Source organism: Octodon degus, unplaced genomic scaffold (assembly GCF_000260255.1).
Source record: "Octodon degus isolate 3935 unplaced genomic scaffold, OctDeg1.0 scaffold00070, whole genome shotgun sequence".
Taxonomy (NCBI): Eukaryota; Metazoa; Chordata; class Mammalia; order Rodentia; family Octodontidae; genus Octodon; species Octodon degus.
The window spans coordinates 6,127,699-6,146,814 of record NW_004524646.1 but is presented as its reverse complement, the minus strand read 5'-3'; the positions used below and the strand labels follow the sequence as shown (position 1 = coordinate 6,146,814).

Sequence of the window (19,116 nt, the reverse complement as noted above, 5' to 3'; positions counted from 1 at the left end):
ATTGATTCAAGACCCTTGATATGTTCCCTATATTAATAAAGGATTGGCTGTTCATTAAAGCAGGTTAGAAATGCCCCTACTAAACAATGTGTATGACACCAGTTGAATGCCTATAGTTTTACAGACAGCAGAAGTTTGGGCAACATTCTTTTTTTTTAATTCTTACACATTTGAAAGACCCTATCAGAGAATGAAAAGATAAATTATAGGTTGGGAGAGCATATTTGCAAATCATGTATCTGACAAAAGACTTGCATCTAGGATATATAAAAATATCTCAAAATAACATCAAAGACATGTAATCCATTAAAATGGCCAAAACTGAGCTGAAATTTTTATTATATATATATCTATATATATATATTCATTGAACATGTGAAAAAACTCTCAGCGTCACTATAATTAGGGAATTGCAAGTCAAAGCTGCAAGAAGATCCACGTCATAACTAGGATGGCTGTAACAAATAAGACAAGCGGTAACATGCTTCCTACAGAGCTGGCAAGAATGTAAAATAGCGCTGTCACTTTATAAAACTGTCTGCCAGTCTCTTGCACACGTAGAAGTACCGTGTGAACAAGTAGCTTTACTTCCAGGTGTATCCCCATGAAATGAAAATGTGTCTGCTCGAAGCCTTGTACACAAACGTTCTCAGTGGCACCATTCGGAGTAGCTACAAGAGGGCCCATGCACCATCAGCTGGTGAGTGGGTAAACACCGTGGCAGGAGTCACAAAGAAGCATGTATTGTGTGATGTATGAAATGCCTGGGATAGGTAAATTCAGAGAGACAGAAAGTACGGAAAATCTTCTCTCTTTTTTATGTATTTTAGGGAAGGGTCTACAGGGTGTTCAAGGTCTCACTACTAAATCAGACTCCTAGTGATCCGCCTCTTTACAGCCTCCCAAGTGCTGGGATTACAGGTACACACCACCATGCCCAGTCTCAATTGCCATCTCAGCACGCCCTGGGAACAGAGCCGGCACATCAGGCCTGGGGATCGAACTCCAGACCCTACACCTGCTTGCAGGCACTTCAATCCACTGAGCTATTTGGCCGCCCCTAGAGACAGAAAGTAAATCAGTTTGCTGGAACCTAATAGGAGAAAGAAGAAAATAATAAAAATTTTAAAACAATCCACAGAATAAATGTTTCAGCTGTGTCTAACACTCCCCCAAAGTCTCATTCAGTCATAGGTAGTGGTTGTTTAGAGGCAGCTAAATAGAGTGTGTAATTGATTTAAGATTAATGTCAAGATTAAGGGTATTAAGATTAAGGGTGGATGATTATTAAATTAGCCTATTGGTTAGTTTAACACTGCCCTAATCCTGAGAGCCTAGATGCAATATAAGAGACAAAAAGAGGCTTGTTTGGGCCAGCAAGATAGCTCGACAGATTAAGCGCCCACTTAGGCAAGTGCAGGGACCACTCCAGGGTGCAATGAGCCAGTGACTGAGACTGGGCATGGTGGCGCTTGCCTGTAATCCCAGCACTGGGGAGACTGAAAACAGGAGGATCACTATGAGTCTGAGCTGCGCAGTGAGAACCTATACCAAATATATTAAAAATTTTTTTTCTTAAATGAGGCTTGTTTTAGCCCTTGTTGCTTGCTTTTGCTGTCATCTGCTTGCCATGAACTGGTTCTACCTTGTGATGCCCCCCTACCAAGCCACCCTGCCTTGGAGCCAGCAGATTATAGAAACCTCCACAAACTGTGAGCTAAATAAATCTTTCCCCTTTTACTTTGGGTGTCAGGGATTTTGGCTCAGCAATGAGGACAGTAAATGAGCAAAAGGTATGAACAGACATTTCAGCAAAGAGGCTATGTGGCCTCTCTGTCCCTGGATTTGGCCGGCTCTGCATCCTGCCCCACCGTCCCTGCGTCCTGCCCCGCTGTCCCTGTATCCCGCCCTGCTGTCCCTGCATCCCACCCAGCTGCCCTCTGCAGGCCACACTCTGAATCTGGCTCAGGGCTGAGTTCCACACAAGGCAGGGGACAGTGAGAGCCACGCCATCGGGTCCCTGCCTTCCCAGCATGGTGATCAGCAGACTGCTTCTCCCTCACCTGGGGACACACAGGCGCAGGAATCTGTGCTTTCCACAGGATGCCAGGAAGGCGGCAAGATCAGAAAATGGGGGACAAAGAAGCTGGGGTGAGAGCTGAGCCCTGAGGGCAGAGAAGGGCTGAGAGGGATTCCTGGGGAGAAGCAGCAGGAGCCACAGCGAGAGGGCAGCAGGGGCCGCAGGACAGGTGCCAGGAGCCAGCGGAGGGAGGAGATTTCCCGGCCTGCACCTTAGGGGTCCTGATGCCTGTCACCCCTCTACTGCACCTTGGTGTGATCTCACTTAAGGGCTCAATCTGTTAATTCCTCCCCTGAATGGGAGGCCCACAAAGGAACACAAACTGGGCACATTAAAACTGCACATTTCTTCCCTCACAGGCCTGGGGCCCAGAAATCTGAGATCAAGCGTACCGGGCTGGCTCCTCTGGAGATCCGGGCAGATGCATCCCAGGACTCTTGGGCTCTCACAGCCACTGTGCGTCGTTGGCGCTCTGGGGCTAAAGCAGCATCACTACCCCTCTCCGTGCTTCTCTGTCCCCTACCCTCACACAGCCTGTTTGTAGAAAGGTCCCCAGTTATTGACCTTAGGGCCACCCTAGGCCAGCACGACCTAATGCCAACCTGGCCACATAGGCAAAGATGCTGTCTCGAGATAAGGTCACCCTCACAAGCACTAGGGGCAGCAGGCAGGCATGTGCTAACACGTTCAGCGCTATATAAAGAGACACAGAGGAGAAGTGGCAGCCCTTAGGAGAGAGACATGCACACACTCGGGTGGATTGGCCCGGGAGCTCGCATGCAAGCCGCAGGCCAGCACAGCACAGCCCACAGGCGGTCACCGCAGGGCGAGCCGTCTGTCTGGACTCCAGCGTAAGTCTAAGGTGTCCCTTTCAATCCCTACAGGGAATGCCCATAGGCCACATGTTGGAGGCCTAAGAGCCAGGCCAGGTACCCTCAAGGCCTTCACTCATCCGGGTGGCCCTCCACCCCCAGGAGACTTCTGTCAACACCGATGGATTTCTCAGACTGTCCACTGTGCCAGGTGTTGAGGGAGCCCCAAAGATGGACAGCGCCCCACAAGCAGCTGTTCTCTCAGGTGTGGCCTTAATGTAGAGGGTGCATTCGTATGGTCAGGGTACGAGGGCTGAGTGGGGGAGTCGGGGCTGGAGAGAAGAGATCTGATTGACAAGAAACAAGCGCGAGCCTTGCTTCGCTTGTGATCTGGAAAAGCCAGTGTATAGTAAAATGGTGATTGGCCGTTATACAGATTGAGCACAGTTCCTATCAAAATGCCAACCGCATACTCGACAGAACTAGAGAAAACCATCCTAAAATTCATACGGAGCCAAAGAGACCCAAAGTAACAAGAGCAATTTGGGGCAACAAGAGCAAAGCAGGAGACATAGCAATACCCGACTTCAAACTACACTGCAAAGCAGTAGTGATGAAAACTGCATGGTACTAGAACAAAAACAGGTATGTGCCTCAAAGGAAGAGAATCAGGAAAGTGGAAGCTTTCCTGGACACATTCAGCTATTAGAGCTTTGACAAAGAAGCCAATGTGTATACAGGAGGAAAGCCAGACTCTTCAGAAGTGGAGCTGGGAAGGATAAGCCGGTTATCCTTGTGTGGAAGGCTGAAAAAGGGCCCTTGCCTTGCACAGTGTACTATATTAAATGGATCAAAGATCTAAATATTCAAACAGAAACATTAAACCTACTAGAAGATAAAATAGGTGAAACACTCCAAGACATAGGTGTAGGAAAGGATTTTCTAAATAGAACCTCAAAGGTAAGAATCAACAAATGGGATTGAATCAAACCAAACAGCTTCTGTACCACAAAGAACCAATCAACAGAGTGAAGAGACAACCTACAGAATGGGGGAAAGAGTTTTCCAAGCCAGGCATGGTGGTGCACGCCTGTAAGCCCAGCACTCCAGAGGCTGAGGCAGAAAGATTGCTTTGCCAGCCTGGGCTACCAAGTGAGTTCAAGGCCAGCCTGAGCTTCACAGTAAAGCCCTGCCTCAAAAAAAGCACCAACTACTCATCTAATAGAAGACTAGTATAAAGAATATTACAATGAACTCAAAGAAAAAAAAAATAAACTGCCTAAAATTAAAGATACAGTCAAGAAATGGGCTAGAGAAATGCACAGACACTTCAAAGAAGAAGAAATAAAAATGGTCCACATATATATGAAAAAAATGCTCAACATCTCAGCCATTAGAGAAATGCAAGTTAAAGCAATGCGAGGACTCCATCTTCCTCCAGAAAGAATGGCAATCGCTAAGAAGTCAGTAGTAAATGCTGGGGTGGCTGTGGTGAGAAGGGAGCCCTGCTTTATCATTGGTGGGAACGCAAACTAGCACAGCTGTGATGGAAATCGGTACGGAGATTTCTCAAAGAACTGAAATCAGAAATTCCATACGACCCAGAGATGGCCCTGCTAGGTGTCTTCAGAGAGCCTGAGCCATCACACTGTGGGGATCCATACAGAGCGATGTTTACAGAAACACAACTCATAATAGGGGAATTCTGGAAGCAGCCTGTATACCCATCAGCAGATGCTTGGCTAAAATATATATATATATGTATATATATATATATATATATATATGATATCTATATATGACAGAATACTACTGTGCTATAAAGAATGACGGGTTTGAGACATTTGTAGAAAAGAGATACACCTAGAAAATACAATGTTGAGTAAAATAAACCAGACAAGCTTAAATCCCCTACAGTATCTCTCACTTGAGTGAGGCAAAGCACAGACAAAGGCAGTAATAAAGGATGGACAGAAGGGGACTAGGGGATGGATCTTACTCAGTACGGAAGTGGGCCAAAGCAGCAAGCACAAGGGCCAGGGAGAGGGGAAGGGGAAACAGGCAAAGACTCACCTTGTGAGGGAACCTAAGAACCTCAATAGATGTAAACATTATATACCACTGCACGAGCTAAGATTAACAATAGCAACAAGCATAAAAATGGGATCAGGGAATTGGAAGGGGATTAAGAAGAAAGAAACAAGCTGTATTGTGTACATGTACCCATCCAGAAAATGGGTATGAACTGCATGAACTGCAAACATGTACTACTATACCAAAAATTTAAAAAATATTTTTTTAAAAAATGGTGACTGGGACTTTCTGTATAAAACTGTGTGATACCTTATGACGTAAGACCTGGGGTTGTTCGTTTGTTTATGTGAGATCTGATACAGCGTGCAGAGAGGCAGGGACACTAAGTCTAACTAGGTGACACTGCTAGTTTAGAAAGGGACAGCAGGAGGCGCAGGGATGGGGGCGAATAGTTGACTTTACTTTCAAGGTTCAGCGTGCTCTCTGGGCAGGACAGCCCATGCCTTGCTGGCCAGGGGAGCTGCTGAGTGTGGGACAGGCCCAGCAAGCTGCTCTGGGCTTCTTAAAATGTGTGTTACTCTTACTCCCTCTAGAGAGATCCCTGAGGATGGGCTTTCTCATTTTGAAAAGAATCCTTTCTACCCCTCACTGCTATGGGGGTCTTTTGGCCCCTGCTTTCCTCAGCCCATGTCTGTGCTGCCCCTTTATGCAGAAGGCTGGTGACACACAAATGCAGACACAAGGTCGTGCCAGGCTATTCCTGGCTACCTCTACCTGTCCCCACCACACACCATGGGCTGAGTGTCTCAGACTTAGGTCATTTATGGATACTCTGCAAATACTTCTTGCATTATGCTCTAGTTAATATTTTTCTTGAAATTCTGCTTAAAGATTTTATATCTGATCTAATGGGAAACTAGGACCTCTTTGCTGGGGAAGCACTTATTCCACTGAGCCATCTCCCAGGCCCTTAGGACCTCTTTGCTATACAGAGGTGAATGTAAATTTTTCAAAACATCATGTGAGTTTTTGAAACCAATGCCTAATACATATGAGTAACACCCTTGAGTTCCCCACAGCTGCTTAAGTGCATGCTTGGTTCTGCTCTTAGGACCTAAACTCTTCTGCTCCATCTTGCCAAAAGTGATGAGGATGTGTGAATTAACACCAGCTCTGCCAGGTAATCCCCTGGATGCCCACAAAGTCCACTTCCCACTACCCAAAGCCCAGGTGGTGGCTGGCATTTATGGGGCCCGTGGGTGAACACTGCCCACAAGGCCAGGACCCACACTGAGCATGGAAGCTGCACACTACCCCTTCAGCCCTCGGCAAGAACCATGTTCCCCATCCCTGTCTTTGAGAATACTCATCCAGGGCCTTTCTCGTCTCTCCCCAGTATTGTACCTGGAAGGCTCAGTTCTTGTGTTTGAGGACATCTTCAAACTGATCGCATTCTACTGTGTCAGTAGGTGAGTAGATCGGCCCTCCAGCAGTCCTGAGGAAGGTCTTCCTATTCCTCTGTGCTAGAGTAAGCAGAACAATGCCCACCTGCTGCCACAGATGTCCCGGGCAAGCTTGGGAGCCTATGTGAGCAGAGGAGGCCAAAAAGGAGCCCTGGAGGAAAGGAAACAGCCCACGTAGAGGCTCCCTACATGCTTGGTAGTCTCGATGAGAGCTGTGCATTCTGATGCTGGCATGGACTAGCTCGTAAGAGCCCTGCCCTCGATTCCCAGCTCTCTATGTCACCACATCAAGGACAGCTTGGCATCCTAGGTGGACCTGACCCAGCCACATGGCAGGGGTTATAGAAGGAACTTCCTACAGAGGCAGCAAGAAAGGTGAGTGCCCCTTCTTAGGGGGAAACTTGTGATTATTAAGCATCTGCTGGGTGGAGCAGGCATCTGGTAACCACACCAGACTGTTCCGTTCATTCAAACTGGTTTCAGGTCAGTGAGAATTTAAAAATACCTTTTGGCGCCATAAGCCAAGAGCCCTTGTGCAGATCGGAGGTTGAGCAGGATGCACTGGGGTCCGTGATTCCAGACTGCTTCTGCTGCAGCCAAGTTCAGCCTGCAGCCTGCACTCCCACCCCTGGGCCCCCGGGCCCGATAGTTGGTGATGGCATGCTGAGCATTAGAATTGATGCCAAGAGCTGCCGCCCCGGAGGGCTCAGGAGTTGTGTGGCTTCTGTGCCAAGAGGCGCCTGGTGCCAACCTTCAGGAGCAGACCCTGCAGAAGAGGCTGGGCAGTAGGATGCTGAGGGAGGGATGTGCGCCTGGCGGGTTGCTGGCAGGGGTTCCCATAATGAGCCCCCCAACCTGGCACTAGGCTGTGTTCTGGGTGCTGCCTACACTGTTCTTGCCCCCCTCCAGCCCCCACATTGGGCTGAAGATCTCTGTAAGGGGCTCAGCAGCACAGCTGGCACCAAGCAGGCACCCCAGAAATAACCAGGCTGAGCTGCATATGATCCAGGTTCTGATGCCCGACCTCCAGCTTCTTCGGCACCCGCACACAGTACTCAGAGTGTGGCCAGTAGGGTTCAGGGTGCTCCCTGAAAGCCTGTGTCTTGTATATGGAATTCTAGCCAAAGAAGATGTTTGGGGCAGAGACCTGGCATGGGAACGGCTGCAGCAGCCTCAGGATATGAGCAAGGCAGGGAGGCTGCAAGGCCTCAAGCTCTGCGCCTGGAGCTACAGAGGCTTTGTGTTGCAGGCGCCTGGAGCCATGGTCAGATGGCCCGTAGCACAGCAATGTGGTCACAGCAGCAGTGGAATTGAAGGAAAGGAGAGCAGGGACCCCTTAGGGCCACTGCAGCCATCCAGGCCCTAGCTGCCAGACTAGAAGGGTTTGGGCAGTCACCGCAGACAGGAGAATGGGGTTGGGGGAGGCTGGGAGGTGCTGGGGCTTTTAACCTGGGCAACAGCAGGGTGACTTCACCTGATTGTTTCTCGAGCGCATCCCTGGGGCCAGCCACTCTGCCAAGCCCCTTGCCAGCACTCAGTACAGGTCTGGACAAAGGGATCTGTAGCCTCCAAGTGAGTGTCACTCAGTGCCCAAAATGAGGAAGGAAGGGAGGTGCCCGGGGCCTGCACTCCCTGGAAACGCCCAGCCTAGGGCTATGACTCAGCCACCCCGCTCTCAGCCTGGAGGAAAGGCTGCTGACTGACAGTCTGACAGTCCGCACCTTGGAAGAAAGCTCTGATCACTGTGCCTGGGAGTGGCTGCTTCTGGTGGGCTGCTTAGAAGAGCTGGTGGGCGACACTCGCAACTGGCATAGTGGCGTGCTTCCGTGGGACTGAGCTCCAAAGTGTGCTGAGCCTGGCTCCAGCCCCAGGTAATGAGCATCAGAGGTGAATCGAGTTGGCGGATGGCCAGGTGGTATCTGCAGAATTAGAGAAATGGTTCATGATATTGGAAACACCCTCCCCCGCGGGCTTCTAAAATCAGCTTAATGGAGTATGACTGGCTTTTTTTTTTTTTTTTTTTAATGCAAAAGAAAACTGTACTGGATCATAGAGTGTGTATCAGAAAGTTGGAATAAGACTTGTGTTGTTAAACATTTAGGGGTGTGTGTGTGTGTGTGTGTGTGTGTGTGTGTGTGTGTGTGTGTACATGCACTGCTCCATTCCCAGCTCTGACTGACACTGGGCTCAGACATAGGAATCTGCCTTTTAAGCAGCTCCACTAGCGAATTCTGTAGTCCGCACAGTATGGCCAGGTGGTGGAGAAGCGATAGAGTCGCTCCGGGGCCGGTTCCTTTTGGTGTTTGGTTTTCGGTGTGTGTTCCGGTGGCTGCCCACCACCCCAGCGTCCTCTCTAGAAGGCCTGCCCCGCTTTCCCAAGACCCAGAGGCTTATCGCTAGGATCTCAGTAAGCCAGTTCTGTCCTGGCTTCAGGTGCCTGCCTTCCCCGCATTCACACTCTGTTGCTAAGATTCACTTAGGCAGAGCAAGTTAGTCCTGGACCCCGATTGTGTCGATTGTGTCACTGCGCTGAGGGTACAAGTAAGACCCCCGAGGCTGAGGCTGGAGGAGTGGGGTGCTTGCTCATTGTTCTCTTAGAATCAGGAAGAACAAGCAGCTCTGTCAGTCTGGGTGGTTTTTATTGGAGTGTAAGTTGGTGCAAGCTTGGGGAAGAGGGTCAGGTTGGCAAATACTGTCATTTCTTAAAAATATATATTCCTGTAGCTCAACACGCTCCTTGTAGGAAACTACCAACAGAAACACTAACAAGAGTTAGCATGAAAGAAAGGGGGAAAAAAGAAAGGAAGGAAGGAAGGAAGGAAGGAAGGAAGGAAGGAAGGAAGGAAGAAAGAAAGAAAGAAAGAAAGAAAGAAAGAAAGAAAGAAAGAAAGAAAGAAAGAAAGAAAGAAAGAAAGAGAAAGAAAGAAAACGACAGTCACCACCCAAAATCCTTTGCTGCATAGAAAGGGAAGAGGTCAGTAAGCACACAGACTTGCGAGACGCTCTTTGGCCCAGCTGAACCATCACATGAAGAACGCAGGCCGCAGAGCACTGCGTGTTACCAAAGCGCTGTTTTTGCTTTTATAGGTGGCGTGTGTTTGCATGTCCAGCAGTACACAGGAAAGACCTGGGGAGGCCACTTGTCCCCTAGGATATGACAGTGGGGAGATGCTCTGCATGGTTTATTTTAAACATTTCAGTATTAACTCTGTTATGATGAATATGTATTTCTTTTCTAATTTAAAAATTCTAGCCAGTGGCTCAGTGGAATAAGCGCTTGCCAGGCAAGCGCAAGGGTCTGAGTTCAATCCCCGGTTCAAAATAAAAAAAGCCACCAAAAATTCTAGCCAGGTGTAGTAGTACATGTCTGTAATCTCAGCACTCAGGAGGCTGAGGCAGGAGCATGGCCATGAGTTCAAGATCAGCCTGAGCTACACACTGAAACTCTATTTCAAAAGAAAAAAAATTCCAGGGGCTGAGATGTATGCAGGTCAGCAGTAGAGCTATGTACTTGCCTAACTTGTGCGAGGCTCCGGGTACCACCCCTGATACCACACACAAACAAATCTGATGTCTTAAAAAAAAAAAAAAAAAAAACTAACATTTTAAAAAAAGGAGATGATGGTAATGCCAACATCATAGGGTCATTGTACGGATTAGGTGGAGTAGCACAGAGAAAGCTGGTGCTTGATTGATACAACTCAATAGATGGTAGTTCCTTTTCTCTTAAAAAAAAATATAGCATTTTATGTCCCTGGTTTCCTGGTTAAGCTCTTCTCTTGACTAGATGGTCTTGAGCCAGTCTCTTTGTTTCTCTGAGCGTCTGCGTGATCAACTGTGGAGGAAACAGTAATGTCTTCCTGAAGGGCTGCTGTGATAAAATAATACCGTCCCTCGACAGAAGGCCTGTAAAACGCCTACCCTACAGGAGGTGATCAACAGACACTCCCGTCTCGCATGTGCTTTCGCATGTGGCGGCCCCTCGGTGGAGGGCCAAATCAGAGCTGCATGGGGAAGCATAGATGGGTAAAACCACCGAGCGAGCTCAGGTCCTGGGGAAGAGCCCGTGGTGTGGCCCTGAGGGTTGGGGAGAATCTGAGTAGAAGTGGGTGGAGGGGATGAGGTTGCTGCTCTGCTGCCCCGGGCTCAGTGCTGCTGTGGGACAGTGAGTGCCTTGGGGCGGCAGCAGGGAGACCCACTGGGTGGGGGAAGGATCACTGGGAGGCACGCGTGAGGAAGCAAGCTGGAGAGGTGCCACAGGGACTGGGCTGAAGGCCTGGGGTGCTTGGGCTTCAGGCTAGACGTGATCCGCAGCTGCCACCACAGTTCCTCAAGGACTGAAGGACAAGGTGTCCGCTGATTGTGCTGGCCTCTGAGGCCGGGCAGCAGATGAGATAAGCGGCTTCTGCTGGCTATTGTGACAGATACTTTGCTGGTGGCTGGAACCCATAGGATACCCCACCCACAGGCCAGTCAACCATGCAGGTAAACTGAGGCAACTCAGGGATGAATTCTGCCACCCTTTCAAGGAGAGATGGGGTAGTAGTGGAAGAGCTAGGCCTGAGATGGGAATGGAGCACTGAAGGGCTGCCCAGAATGGGGGACCCAGATGGCCTTGTGCCCACAGGAGGACCACACATATGGTAACCCAAAGTTCAGCTGGAAGTCCAACCCATGTGACAGGAGGGGAGCCAAGGCCATACCTAGGTCTTCACAAGAGGGCCCAGAACCTTGTGCTGCCGCTTACCCTCAGCCTGCTCTTCTGCCCTCATCAAAGTGCATCCTTCAGGCAGGTGTCTGGGTGGTTTGGGGACCTCTGGAGTCTATGTTAGTTTTTCAGGTCTCAATGGGTCCATTTAGCAAATACGCTGAGTCTCCATGCTGTGAACTGCACACACGGCTGGTATGGGGGACATGGAATAATGCCCTGCCACTGCCGAGAGTCCCCAGGGTCCCCAGCCTGAGTGACAGGGCGAGGAAGAGCGACAGGGTGCAGGTGGTTGTTCCCAGAATGGATGGGAGTTTGGTGCTTGGAAGCAAGCTGTGGCAAGGCAGATAGGGTGTGAGCCAGGGAGGTGGAACAGGTTGTCACAGCATCTGCCACCTGCCGACTCAGCTGACACAGTCCTCTTTGGTTTTCCCATTGATTCCCATTTCCATGGAGGACAAAAAGAGCTCAGAACAGAGTGGTTGAAAAGAGGCCCAGCAGACTTTGGATGCCCTCAATGCCCAGGCTAGACAGAATTGGGACCACTCGCCCTGGGCGGGGCTGCGCCACCCTCCCCTTGCTGCCCCTGAGAGTCAGGCCTGGGTTGAAAGTTCAGGAGGCCTGGGACAGTCTGCCCCAAACCCAGTGTGTGGCCTGAATGTGTCGTTTTCCTTCTCTGGGCCTCAGTTTCCCCATCTGTCTGGATTATTTCTGAGGATTTCTAGAGGGAGCTCTGGGCAGGTCCCCATTGAGACCCCAGGCATCAGGTGGAGCAAGATGGAGGCTGTGCACTCACCAGGGTCACCTGGGGCGGTGAGGCCAGAGGCCAGTGAGAGTGGGTCACTCGCTTTACCCTAAACAGCGCCTGCAGAAATCTGGGCCTAGTAGGCCAGGAAAAGCAGGGAGAAGTGAGACCCTGCCCTGCTCCTGCAGGTCTCCCACCTCTGTGTCCCTGGACCTGCCTGGAAGCTGCCTCAGCCTCAAACCTGGCCTTGGCTCCAGGGACATTTTCAGGACTTGGGAGACCCGCAAGGTGACAGAACACAAGGCTCCTCCTCACCCTCTGCAGTTTGGATACATGGGGTGGGGCATAGGAAACTCAGACCCTGCCCCAGACCTGACCTGCAGCCCCTCCTGTCTTCACAGAGACTTACTACCCTTCACGCTGCGGCTGCCCCAGGCCATCCTCGAGGCCAACAGCTTCACAGACCTCGAGACTATCTCCAACCTGGGCCTTGGTAAGTCTTCCCATATGGGACCTGAGGGCAGAGGGAGAGCCCTTGGCTGAGGCCAAGCTGGATCCTCAGTCCCCACAGCTGTGGAAGTCTACATTCCTGGCCAGGCTGCTGAGTCCATAACTGCCCGGGAGGCCCTGGCCCATGGCCTCTTTCAACAGGGAGGTGGCTATGACTTTGGGTGAAGCTGGGCCAGCACCAAGGACCTTTCAGTGGTGGCCAGAGTTCTCCCAGCACTCTGCCCCAGCCACAGTCTCCAGCCCTGTCCACCCCAGAAGGAAGAGCAGTGAGTGTGTGACCATGATCTGGAGCGGGCCCTCCACCCCCTTGGCCTGCCCTCTGCCCACCAACTGACCCAAGATCACCCACTCCTATGCCTCAAGCTTTTGAGGGTCTTGGGAGGGAAAGAAAGATGAGCAAGATGGGGGACCAGCCCCTTCTAATCCAGAGGCTTCCGAAGAATCATAAGCAGAGCTCAGATGTATTGGGCTCCTCCCACACTTGGGCCACGGTGTACCCTGTATAGGGATGGAAGTGGCCGGTGCCAAAGTAGGGTTAGGACCTTACTGTGCTGGCCCCAGGGAAACTCCAAGCCCATAGATGCTGAAGAGCTGGTTAGTTGGCTCTGTCAGTATGTTACAGGCAGAGAATTTACTACTGTCAGGTGGTGGTGGGCAACTGCTTCGGCAGCCTCTACAGGCTTCAGGGTCTGGGCACAGGCCCAGAACCTCATTCTCCAGGCCAGATCACATTTATGAACAAAACAGCTCATCCCTAAATCTTTAAGGCGTTCCAACGCCTGTAGCTGAGCACACTCTTGCAGCCCTGTGGTGAGTAGAAGAGGTGATGAGAGAGGGTAGAGCCTGGATATGGGGGAAGGCAGGAGCAGTGCTAGGGCCAGGGATGACCTCCTAGCTCCCAGGCCAGGCTGCTATCCCTAACTCAGAGTCAGAGGACAGTGATGCAAGAGACGCTGAAGACCGCTGGTGGTCAGGCCAGGAAGTAGCAGGGTTCAGGCCCTTGGAGTTGACGTTCAAGCAACATCAACTGTGTCCTAACCTCTTTAGCTATGTTGGCTCATCCCAGCCTTAACCCTGTAGCGCATGGGCTATCATGATAATCCATATCATACGGCAGAGGAAGCAATGGCTACATGTCCAGTGGCAGAGCTGGGATTTGAACCCTGGCTCACACTGAAGTCTCTATCCAAATTCTCCTAGGCTAAGGTACTAAGTTGATAAACCTTATTTGATACTGAGAATAAGCCCTGACGTATAAACACTTCTTCCTCCCCCTAAACCTTATTCGGTCCTGAGGAGTTCAGAAATTGTATCTCAGAGATAGTTATTGAAATTCTCACGAGTAAATTACAATCTACCACTTCCAATGCAATCCATGGTGAGAATAGAAAGAAACATATCTGCAGTTTGGGGAGCCAAGAGGGTCCAAAGTCCAGGCAGAATGAAGGCCATGACCCACAGCGATACCTGGTTTTAATAGTTCATGAAGAGGGGAGTGGCTCAGGGGTGAGTGACTGTGAGAACGGTGGGAACAGTGAATTCTGCGAGCTGGGTAGGCAGGAGCACAGCAGCCCCTCTGCGATGTGCAGACAGAGCTGTGTAGAAAGAGTACTGGATCCCAGCAGCAGGAGCTCTAGCTTTGGAGGAATCTGCATGACACAGTTGGAGGAAGTGTCTTGTGTTTTGGGTTGGCTGCCCCAGCTCGGGGGTTGGGCTCATCTGCCTGGAACTTCACTGCTTCTTTCTCAAGACTGTCCCCGCCAGCGTGGCTCTCTTGGCCTGGCTCTCTGGGAAGGAGCCATAGGCGGGTGTCCCAGACCTGCTGCATTGCCTCAAAGGCTACGCATCAGCCTCAGCTGGACCCACTCGCATTGCTCAAACCCAACGAGGGCGTAGAGCACTTCCCTAGCCGGCTCTGTGCATTTCAGTGCGTAGGAGAAGGGCAAAGGTGAACCACCATTGAGGCACACTGTCTTCCTCCAGGGTCTCGGTTTTCCTCCACACTGAGGTTCATGCACCAGCCTTCCCACACCAATATTTTAATTGTTGGCCTTTTACCCTCCCAGAGCTTAGATGTGGCCCAGGTGGAAGTTTTATAATTTGCACAGTCTACACGACTTCCTGAGGTCTCAGATGACATGGTCTATGGTTTTGGACCACTGCAGAGCACTGATTTGTATAATCCTTGCATACTCTTTTCCCAGGCATTGAACTCGGGACCATGTGCTTGCCAGGCAGGTACCTATGCCACTGAGCTATCTCCCCAGGCCCAATCCTTGCCATATTCTAAAGATAAAATATATATTTTTAAGATAGCAAAGCAAGTTTAATCAAGCTAATAACCTTGTCCCAAGTGCCCCAGACAGGAAGGAACAAAGCTAGGATTTACCCTGAGAGCACTTGCCTCTCCTCGCTGCCTCTCCATTGCCCTTTGGTGGAGCTAACATTCACCTCACGACCGTCTCTGCTGTTTCTTTAGTGACTACTTTAGAGGCCCAGTGGGTAGGACAGCAGAGACGCAAGGTCCCCATCAGGGTTGGTTGCTGCTGTCCTTTTGCTGCACAAGGTCAGGCAGGTGTCCCTGGCAATCCCTGCCCAGGGCTCCCTGCAGCTTCCTCTCACCGGTGGAGCCTGACTGCCCCCCAACCTAGGAGCACGTGGGGTCTGAAACAAGCTGCCCCTCTTGGGGGACCCTCTTTCCTGTCTGGAATGGCAGTACTAAACCCTGGAGGGACTCGGCCTCAGGGGCAGAGTGGCTGTGGAGAAGGATCAGGCCACATGGGAAGCCACGGGCAGTTCAGATTCACCTGTCTGGCACTCACTCCCTTGAGAGAGGAACTTCTGTGAAACCTGAGTATGTGGCAGCTTAGGAGCTGGGGGTTCTGTTCAGACCTGGTGTCCTCAAGTGCCAAGGACATAAAGTCAGGGTCACCAGATCCATTTTTCCCTGGACCGCAGGAAAGGTTGATTTTCCAGTCTATCCCTGAATGCTGGAGATTGGGGATGAAGAAGCAATCTTTTCAGAGGCCAGAGGCCTGACCCCCAGCCTGTGCAGGCTTGGGCCTCACTGGTCTTCACCTGCAAGAGTAATGATAAATATGAAAAGTGTGGCATCTGCCGGAGGCTGAGGCACCCCACCATTGTGCCCGGCACATCATGAGTTATTACAGGCAAAGGGCGCTCCTGGCCGGGAACCCAAACCCACTCAACTTGCATGATGAAAAGAAGGACTCTGGGGAATCACTGGGACCCACAAGAGGAAGCACCCCGGGCTGTGGAGCAGCGACAAGCCGCCCTGGGCACATGCCGGCCCCTCACCACTCTCATGCCGCTCCCTGACTCCAGCCCAGCCATGCCTGGTCGCTCACTACTCTCCACACAGGTTCGCTCGGCATCACTGGGATGAGCACTCTCCAGCCTCATGACGAGAAGTGGAGAAGATGAGCACTCTCCACCCTCATGACGGGCCCCCCTCTGGCATTGTCAGCTTTCTAGGAAAGCCAGAAGGACAGTAGGAGGCAAATGCATGGAAACAGAGGCACAGAAACGCTGTTTCATTATCTGCACAAAACCCATTTCCACTGTGAGGCCATGGAAACTCATGGAGTCTGAAGAGCTTACTGGGCTAGGAGCAGAGACGAGGCCCTGGCACCTGTTCGTCATAGATGAACCTGGGAACATGATGCTTAGAGAAGAGGCCAGACCTGAAGCCCATGCCTGGCTCCTCTGTGAAAAGGCTTGGAGTAGGCAAATCCCGAGACAGAGGCACGATGATTGCCAAGGGGTGGGCACGGGTTCTTTGCTGATGAACGTGGTTCCTTGGAGGTGATTCTAATACTCTAAAGTTGATTGTCACGACAGTGGCAGAACTCTGTGAAGATGCTAAAAACCAGTGGTGATTTTAATGGGTGAATTCCGTGAAAGATATTTCAGTACAGTTGGTAGAGAAAGAAATCAAGTAAAGGAAGGGCTTTCTGCGCTAGGACATCAAAGAAGTTGTGCTCACACTTGGAGCTTGCTGAGGTTGACTCAGCACCCTCTGTCTGTGTGCACCGCCACCTTTGCTCTCTCCTCTTCCTGGGGCTCTTTCCTATACCATCCTTGCGTCCAGTGGAAAACAGCGTGGTGCCTACATCCTGCAGGGGCCAGGGCTTGGAGCTGGGCCAGGGAGGGCAGGAATCTTGGCCCTCTGCATCTTTCCCTTGCACTTGCTTCTGTATTTTATTATTTACTTTCTTTTACAAAAGCCCAGTGGCTTTGGTATGTTTACTTGTTTTTAACTGACAAGATCAGTAAAGGAGGAGGGTGAACCGTGCAGGTCCCCTCCACTGCTGCAGAAGCACAGTTGGTCTCAGCTTTTGGTTTTGTTTTAGTGGAACATGCGGTGGCTTTCTATTTTCCCCCGACACTCAGAGGCAAAGTGTGTGTAGTGAAGGGTAAAGATTCTCCCTTTTTTTTGTCCCCCTGAAAATCTTGCAGTTATAATACGTTCTTGAGGCATATGTGTTTCTTATCTCTCTTGCCAGCAACTGTATTTCTCTGGCATCCTAATCATAATTTTTTTTATGAGTGGAATGAGCTCTGCTGTTTAGACAGGCATGATAGGGCTGAAGCAGAGCTGTTCGCTGGCACCTCAACACCATGCGATGTCTCAGGGCCGTTCCTGAGCCAGAGGAAACAAGGCCAAATCTGGACTTGGATAAGCCGGCGTCCCATGCTGCGGGCTATATAAGGTGCCGTCTCAGACTTCAAGAATTCCACGTTATTTGGGGCCACCAAGCTAACATGGGGCATAATCAGCGCTGATCTTTCGAGTGGTTGATTCTAAGTGCAACAGGAACTCAGAGAATGGGGATTATTGGCAGTGGTCCCCAAGCCTGTCTGCAGTACATATACGTGTAATATTTTAAAAACATGCTGAAGAAAGGCATATGTTCTCTAGCTGTTCCAAGTCTGCACGTGGCCTGCTTTGCCTTTATGTCATACAAAGAGAATTTTTCTACTTATTGAAGATTCATTGACATGTCAGTTTGGGTGACTGTCCAGCAGCCTATCCTTGGGGTACCCCAGAAGCACTCACTCCGGAAGTGCCTCAGCTCTGGAGCTGCTGCTGTGACATCTGAGTGCTTTGCTGTATCTGTCGGTCCCCTTTCTGCACTGCTGCTTGCCCAGGGATGCTAAGGGCATAGCCCAGGCCTTCCAAGTGTCATCAGAGTGGACACCTGGCAAGAGGTCAGACAGGGCCAGAACAGCATCTGCTGAAGTGAGAGGGCAGCACCGAGGCAGCAAGGGAACAGGCCGCCTCTTCCTCCTCTCCCTCCTCTTCCCCCTTCCTCCTCCTCACCCTCCTCCTCCTCCTGCTTCTTTTGTGTGTGTGGTCCTAAGGGACTGAGAATTAAACCCAGAGTCTTCACACTGAGCTGTATCCCCTGCCCATTTTTTATTTCAACATAGGATTTCTCACTAAGTTGCTCAAACTGGGGTCAAACTTCCTGCCACAGCCTCCAGCCACCACACCCAGCTAGGACAGGTCCTTCTTGACAGGAACCTTAGCAGCTGAGACAAGTCTTGGCCTGCTGCAGCGGGGCACTGGCACCCACAGCTTAGCCAACCACTAGGATTGCATGGCACAATGTTCCGCTTCTCTGGCCGTGGTCCTCTGCCAACTGCAGAGAAAGTTACCCACTTCCTTTTTTTTTTTTCTTTCTAAATTTTAGCCTACTGCTACTGCAGTTCCCCAGCAGGGCCCCAGACCCCATGATGCAGCAGCGCAGCTCCCAGCTTGCCCTCCCCTCAGAGCAGCTCTGGCCTAGAGGCCTGTGTCCTACCACCCAGACCGCCTTGAGCAGGGGCGCAGTGTCCTGGGCCCTGGGCACATTTCCCTGAAGCCCAGTGTCTTCTCTGCTCCTGCTGACATCCAAGTGAGTGGTAGAAAATGTGCTGTTTGAACAACCGTGCTGTCCTGGAGCAGATGTCCAGACGTAGGACATTCACTTATGGGGCTCCCCAGTCCGCCTTTTGCTTCCTCCTACTGCCCAGGCTCCTCACCTCCCCATGTCTCAGGCCATGCCCAGCTCCAAGGAAGAGCTGGCCTTACCTGTGTCCCCTCCCCCAGAGCCCTTCCTCTGCTCTGGCCGAGCTAATCCCCTCAGGGCTGATGGTGGGCTCATCTGTGCGGAGCACTGTCTTAGGACCTAGAGATCCGCAGAGGGAGGAGGCATTGGTGCTGCCTTCTGGAAGGGCAGAGCCTGGGGGGGGGGGAGCACCAGACACCGGCAAGTCTTGCTGTCCCAATGCTGGTCACTAGAGTCAGAGTGTCCCCAGAGCTGGGTGGCACGGAAGAGCAAAGGTAAGGCCTGGATGCATCATTAAGCCTGTACTGAACCAGTAACATGCTACCCGATTTGTGAAAGATGAATGGAGAGGGTGGGGAAAAATCCAAGCAGTGGAAACAGAGCTGGGATATGAAGGCAGAACAGTGTGGGAGGAAGAGAGCAACAATGGAGTATGACGGAGGTCAGTAGATGATTCCAGAAAAAGATACTCAGAGGCCGGAGCCACAGGCCTCAGATGATCTAGGCAAGCAATGAGAGGAGTTTCCAGGTTTTGGTAAGCAGTTCTGGGCATCATCTACTGCATGACTTCCACCTTCACACGAAAGAAAAGTCTCATTGGAAGAGACTGGGGCTGACCAGCCCTGCTAGGAAACCTTCCAAGGGACAGCTTCACTGGACTCCTGTAGGTGTGGACACAGCGCTTCCAAC

General features: G+C 51.0%; 1 protein-coding gene across 4 annotated transcripts in view; it reads left to right on the top strand.

The window, feature by feature from the left end:
- Positions 1-19,116, top strand: part of Rin3 (Ras and Rab interactor 3) — a 133,528-nt gene that overhangs the window by 73,231 nt on the left and 41,181 nt on the right. For 3 of the 4 annotated variants that reach the window (XM_023719653.1, XM_012515583.2, XM_023719651.1), the window contains 2 exons: positions 6,323-6,395; positions 12,244-12,335. In XM_023719653.1, coding sequence (XP_023575421.1) covers positions 6,323-6,395; positions 12,244-12,335 — 165 coding nt within the window. The remainder of the gene's footprint in view (positions 1-6,322; positions 6,396-12,243; positions 12,336-19,116) is intronic. The other variant, XM_023719652.1, reaches the window with a different exon arrangement.